A 7,270-nucleotide genomic window follows, 5' to 3' on the forward strand; every position below is an offset into this window, starting at 1 on the left:
TACTCTAATGAAGTTGTGTTTTTCTCTTAAGTAGGGCCTACTGAAATAAATCGCGTGATTTGAGTAAACATTTTACTCTAACTTAATGCACTAAAAGAAATTAAAATCATATACAACTGATACATTGAAATGTCTGTACCAAAAAAACTGATTCATTGAGCAGACCAGATAAAATGTTATATACTGTAAATGTCCCCCTGGCCTTTCATCTGAATATAAACATTTGTGAGTTTTAGTCGAAACAGTTTTGAGGTTAATTGATCTAATTTTGTCTTTGGAAAATAGTGAACTATGACATTGTATTATGTTGAATATCAAAAGTTGTTAATGAGGCATTTGTGGACACATTAATGTTTTTAGATTTGTGGAGTAAAAGTTTTAAAAAAATTATTTTAAAGTAAAAAGATCAGATTAGACCCTTGGGGTAAGATGATTTAGCACAGAAGGCCCCAAGTGGTATGCTGTTACTAGTGTTATTAGTTTTAAATTTGATTATTATTGTAATTAATGGGGTTATTATTCAGAATTCATTAATTAGATGTACATTCCAGACATATTTGCTTGCATTAAAACCTATAGTTTAGTTTAGAAATCATTGATTCATAGTGTTGCTATTATGACATATCTTCAAATAAATATGAATAAACACAGAATAATTTTACCTTTCAGATCAATCTATTTCACTAGGGTTCTGCTTACTGTGGTTAGTCTATTCAGTTATTCAAATTGTCAAAATTCAATTTTAAATAGAATAGTTTATTTAGTATTTTACATTAATGATACTTTAAAAATATATAAATATTAATTCATTTCTAAAAGTAATTTAGCTTATACGTTATGGGGGGGGGCTCTTTGAATTGAATCATTTTACTTTTTTTTAAATACATTTTACATAAACAAATGTTTCTATTTATTTCCTATAATAAAAAAAATTGCCTGATGCATCATCATTATCCTGTACATGCTGAACGTATATCTGAATTGGCTTTCAATTTAAAAGTAAATGCACATTGTTCCCCCATCTTATATGTAATTCCAAATGCGTTTTTATGCCTCCAGTTGGTCTGTCAGACTTTACTTTTCAGACTATAGAGTTGGCTGCCTGGCCGTGCGCAGTGCCACTCTGCCATCTTGAGGTTCACAGCTTCCGGTGGGCCTGATCAGGGGTGCGTTGCCCTTAGGTTAAGTAAATACCATAGTACGATCTTCGATGTATCGTTAAAGAAAGTCACAACTGTTTCCCAAAACTGTACTGTCGCAAATTTGTCGTTCAACCGCGTTGGTTAATGATGTCGCGTAGGTGGTAGAGTAGCTTTTTTTTTTTTTATGAATCTGTTTGAGATCAAATAATTGCTAGATGTTTTGCTATAAATTACGGACATGTCATCTGAGGACCTATTCTCGTTTTTCCCTGTTATTTTGCTTTATTTCCCGATTCAATCATACGTAGCCTAATAGAGCACGTTCGCACATGTATAGGCCTACTCTTCAAAAACGGTGCTTTAAATTTCTTGACAAACTAAAAGACGTAGCCTAATTTTTTTTCGAAAAAAAGATGTAGATTTCACTGAATGTCAGCTTGTTGTTGTTGGTTTTTTTTATGTTTTTTTTTTTTTTTTTTTGCACAAGATAATGATTTATAAAGTCCACATGTCAAGCAAACAAGAAATTATGCTTCTAACCACAGGTCGAGCTGTAGTTCTAACCACAGAACTGTACGATGCTGTTTTCCCATGTTCGATGGAACTTTGGTTTCGGGAAACACCGACTCGTTGAACTAGTTGAACATTATAACGATGCTTTCGGGAAAAGCACCCCTGATTTGTCTCAGAAGGAAACCAATATTCTCACACAACTCTCTCCCATGGGCCATGAGTGCTCTCTGTACAAACTGTTACTCTCCACTAGATGTCACAATAGCATCGTGGAGTCTAAAGTTTGCGTCCTCTGCTCTGGTGTCAATATTTACTGCACCTGATGAGCGTCAACAGCACTCCCGTCCCACCGTAAACAAACGTTCAATAAAACACATTAGGAGAAATAAGCCAAATATAGACTGCAATATAATATAGGCCTATAGGCCAAACATAATATAATATAACATAATATAATATAATATAATATAATATAATATAATATAATATAATATAATATAATTAATATAATATAATATAAAACGCATTTGACTTCATATTTTCATCTATATAATGTATATTGAAAACGTAAGCCACCCAGGTAGCGCTGAACAAAACTCCGGTTTGTCAATAGAAAAAGATGTTAAAAACAACACAAATCGTAGCCTACCAGTAATTGCCGTTAATTGACCATGATAGCCGTACTCCAGTAGAGAGCAGCGAGCCTGATTAAGATAATTAAGAGAGCCTTTTGTAAACTGGATCAAGTATGCCGAACACCTTGAAAGCAACGTTGGACGCTGCATAGTTTTGACACTAATTGTTATAATTGCACGCGCGATTATAATCTCTGGTGCACAAACTACGCCCACCTGTGCTAACTTCAAACTACAGAGATGCGCAGTTGACTGCTTAAGGAGGTTCACGTAGCCTATTTCATTTCACTGAAATGACAAGCTGACTATCACGATCGTTTTCACTAAGCTTGAGCACTCCCCAAAGATGTGAACGCTCGCTGGATATGATGTAAACATTTGTAAGGTTGAAAATAACTAAAGTGTTTCTCATAATCCTGTAAAATGTTACGAATGTGTTGTTGGCATTATATTAAAACTATTAGACTTACTTTGCACATTGGATTGGCTTTATTGATAGTGCTTTTTGTCTTGACATTTGAAAATATTCATGCTGTGACCACCAGAAGACGCTGTATTCCCTCGTGTCAAAGGTTTTCGGCTAATCCTAATAGAGATGGTTTGGTATGTTATTCTGTTTCATTTTTTATGTATTTTTTGGTCTTCTTATTATTTTGGCGTAAGAGCAATTTGACAGATTTCTTAGGGATATACTATTAGGTAGGCTAGGCCTATGTATAGGATGACCAATGTGTGTTCCTGTTACTCTTCAGGACAGCTCGTTATTTCACATGTGAAACACTTGAAGTGTTCCACAAGATCGTAAAGAAATACATAGCGAAAGAAAATGCCATTTTCGAAAATTATAGCCTAACATTTGAATTCAGGTAGAAAGCATAAAAGCAAAATTGTGCAAATTTGTATTTCCTGCTTTAACAACGTGATTTTATACTCGGAATTATTTAATCCGATTTTTTTTTTTGCATTTCTTGGACTTAGGTTGAGCTGTTTTGGTCTCTATACATCCAGAAAATGGATAGCCTAGCATGATATCTTTAAAAAGATAAAAACACAGTTGTTTATTCTATATTACTCTATAATTTGTAATTAAAAAAAAAAACATCTTAAATCATAAACAGTCTCTGTTATTCCTAATGGTTTCAGCAATAAGATAATTTTTTTTCATCTAAATCTAAGTTTTTTTGCCGATTTTGTTTAGAAGCTTGTAGCGCTTAAGAAGCTTTCTCGATGAACGCAGGTCTTGACAAAAACGAAAGTTTAAACCAAATATCTAAGTCTACAATATGAGAATCTTACCCACTCACTTGTGATTTAGCTACATGTTTTGTTTAACCAAAAAACATGAACTCTTGGTGTCCCAAACTATTGGCAGTTTTAAATTTGATACGATAAATGGGTGTTATTGTCTGAGTAGCCTAAATGAACGATAAATCCACATAGGCTTGCGATATTAGGAGGACGAAAATAAAATGAAAACATGTCATCCTAAACAATAGTATCCTATTATTAGTTGTAATGTTTGACATTAGAATAAAATATTAGCGTTGTTTTGAAAATAGCAACAAATAAAAAAAATATATTTGTTAAAATAGAAATATGATGAAATAGCTAATAATAATAACAATAAAGAATATAAAAAATGAAACTTGTCTGCTTAATTTGTAAAATTAATCTTGTCGATTTTGTAAAGTATACTGTCCAATCATACACATTTCTGTAAAATTATGTTTCTGTTCTGAGGGAGAACTATAGGGCGTCGGGGCGCACTGGTAAGCTATGCATTATTGAACTAACACGGAGTTACTTCAGGACTTACTCAGGTTATTTCAGCGTCGTTAAATTTACCTGAGAGCCTCTCCTCCTCCCGAGTTCACTCTCTTCAGTACCGGGTGTCTGAGCCCGAGTGCATGGATGGGAATTTGGACGACACGCTGCCTATGTCTAATAAAATCAAACGGAAACGGGCTTAATCATTTACTTGGCCTCTTAACACGCTCATATGTATTTATTTATTTGTCAGTCAGTGTTCCTGAGTCGTTGCAAGGGCCCTTTGCATGTTTGAGTACGATGGAGCATAATACAAACACGCCTGCAATCACCAGAAGCCTCTTGTGGCCATTAAAAGTCAGTAGTTCAACTCAAGTTTTTTTTTTTTTTTTTTTTCAGAAACTGAGTGGTTCTCAAAGTCTGAAGTCCGCATATGCTCTCACATCAAGGGGCCCTTATAAACATCACTCCAACTGTCAATATTTCATCCTTTGCTGTGTTCCTTGTCGTTCTTGCAAAAGCACCACCGCGAAATAAACAGCCTCGCGCGGAAAATGAACTATGGACGAATTAAATTTACGCACAGGTGTTGTTACATGCGCAAATGTTTTCGGGGTTGGGGGATGGCATGGGTTGCTGAAGACCGCGTAATAGAAATTGTGCGTGGGTGCACAGATGATAGCGCTGCTTTGTATTGTTGCCCTGGCTGCTGATGCCCCGCCTCTGATGGAAGCCTTAAACCTGGCACCAAGCTAAAACAAACGAAAGTCAGCTTCGAGCTCCCACTCAAACCAATTAAGGCGGACTCCAGTGCACACTCATACGTTTCCATCCTGCTGCAGCGACGGTGAAACAACAGGAACAGAGGAGCTGGCCAAAAAAAAGAAGGAGAGATTGCCTTGCCTTCTAATTTCTCCCTTTCCAACACAGAACAATGTCGATGAGCCCTAAGCATACGACTCCTTTTTCTGTATCCGATATCTTAAGTCCTCTTGAAGAGAGCTACAAAAAAGTGAGTATGGAGGGGAACAACTTGGGGGCTCCACTTGCATCGTACAGACAACCCCAAGTCACGCAAGCGGCGATGCAGCAGCACCACATGGGCCACAATGGAACAGTACCCGCTGCCTACCACATGACTGCAGCTGGAGTTTCCCAGCTGTCACACTCAGCCATGGGGGGCTACTGTAACGGGAATTTGGGCAACATGAGCGACCTGCCGGCCTATCAAGACGGGATGAGAGGCAGCACGACGGCCACCAGCTGGTACGGGACGAATCCGGACCCACGCTTCTCTACAAGTACGTGAGGCTGAGCTGTATTTGCAAGAACTGTTTGTGGATTTTTATACAAAAATGTTCAAATATACTGAGTGCATTAAACATGTCAGCTATGAAATGAGCAATTTTGAATTTGGTTGTAGCTGTTTAGTTAACTTTATAGTTTGAAAATGTGGCTTTTGGCAGTATTAAGGGGAAATATGTTAAGCCAAACACGCTTTAAACGTGCCAGGTGCTTTATCTAAACCCAAACAAACTGTATCAATAAACAGACTCTTAACCGCAGTTCTAGTGTATGTCCAACGCTGGGAACAGTCTAACAAGATGCGATTGCGTAATAGTGCACAATCGCAATATTTGCTCTTTTTACTGTGCTGTTAATAACTCACTGAGCTGAGCGTTTGTATTATTATTATTTTATTTTTTTGTGGTCATTATTAGTAGGAATTATTGTACTGTTTGCTGTTAAATTGCAAAGCTAAATCAGACTGTTCGGTCTTGTGTGTGTGTTTTTTTTTTTTTTTTTTTTTTCAGTCTCTCGTTTCATGGGTTCCTCGTCTGGTATGAATATGGGCAGTATGGGCACTCTGGGTTCTTTGGCGGATGTTGGTAAAAGCATGGGTCCGCTGACCAGCACACCTCGCAGGAAGAGACGGGTACTCTTCTCCCAGGCGCAGGTGTACGAGCTCGAGCGACGGTTCAAGCAGCAGAAGTACCTCTCCGCGCCGGAAAGGGAACATCTGGCCAGCATGATTCACTTGACTCCAACTCAAGTTAAAATTTGGTTTCAAAACCACCGATATAAAATGAAAAGACAGGCCAAGGACAAAGTGTCCCAGCAGCAAATGCAACAAGACAATGGCTCCTGTCAGCAGCAGCAACAGTCTCCAAGGCGGGTGGCCGTGCCAGTGTTGGTGAAAGACGGCAAGCCATGCCAAGGCAGCAGCCATACACCCAACACCGGTGTACAAAACCACCATCACCAGGGAGGAAACGTCATGATTATGTCCAATAACAGTTCTTCAATGGGCCAGCAGCATCAAAGTCAGCAGGTAGGCAGCGCCGGCCAGTCCCCAGATCTGGGCCAACATGCTGCCAGCCCTCCATCTCTTCAAACCCAGGTATCCGGCCTGTCACACCTGAACTCTTCTGGTTCCGAATATGGAGCGGCCTTGCCCTGCTCTGCTCTGCTTTATGGCAGGACGTGGTGACACCGGAACAGACAATGACACAATAACAAAATGACAGGTGGATGCAGATGATCTGTACACTCTGCTAAAAAAAAAAAAAAAAGACCATGCGAACAGTGGTTGCGCTCTGAAATCCTTGTCTCCTTTCTGGAGGGAGAAGTGACAAGGCTGCAAGCGACACGAGGATTGCCAAATGCCAAAAGGTATCAAATCTTTTATTGTGAGGATGAGCGCCAAAACACCATTAAGAAGATGGAATTATTTATATATACACTAGATTTTAAACGGAGACTGATTGAAAAGCTAAACTCACAAATATACTGTCATCCTGTTGGATTTTAAAAATGAAGACGTACCCCTCACAGTTAGACTGCTAAATACCTTTCATGATTTCTTATAGATTTCACTGTAAAACGTAGCTTGTATATTTCTGTAAAAGGTTTGGACTGATTACATAGTTTTTAGCGATATGTATATTGTACAAAATTTTTATCGATATTAAGGGTCAAATGTTTTTTCAGTTCCATTGTTATTTGTACGTTTTAATTTTCTTGTAACTTATATAGATATTTGACTTAAACGCAGTCATACAATCATATTAATAAATTATGACAATAATAACAGTAGCCTAACAATACGTTTATTCTAGATTTGGGTGTAAGAATCTTTCACTCGGCGGTGCTAAAAGTGGGACCTGACTAACTGAACATTTTTCTTCAGGATGAATCAAATTAACTAACTAG

At 37.8% G+C, this 7,270-nt stretch overlaps 1 protein-coding gene across 1 annotated transcript; it reads left to right on the plus strand.

Moving 5' to 3' along the window:
* The first annotated feature begins 2,614 nt into the window (after positions 1-2,614).
* nkx2.1 (NK2 homeobox 1) lies at positions 2,615-6,879 on the plus strand. The gene is made up of 4 exons (XM_079853529.1): positions 2,615-2,638; positions 2,836-2,893; positions 4,457-5,358; positions 5,872-6,879. Exons 3-4 carry the CDS (start codon positions 4,992-4,994, stop codon positions 6,546-6,548), a joined length of 1,044 nt encoding a protein of 347 aa, XP_079709655.1. The 5' UTR covers positions 2,615-2,638; positions 2,836-2,893; positions 4,457-4,991; the 3' UTR covers positions 6,549-6,879.
* Positions 6,880-7,270: the final 391 nt, after the last annotated feature.

Source organism: Squalius cephalus (assembly GCF_949319135.1).
Source record: "Squalius cephalus genome assembly, chromosome: 20".
Classification (NCBI taxonomy): Eukaryota; Metazoa; Chordata; class Actinopteri; order Cypriniformes; family Leuciscidae; genus Squalius; species Squalius cephalus.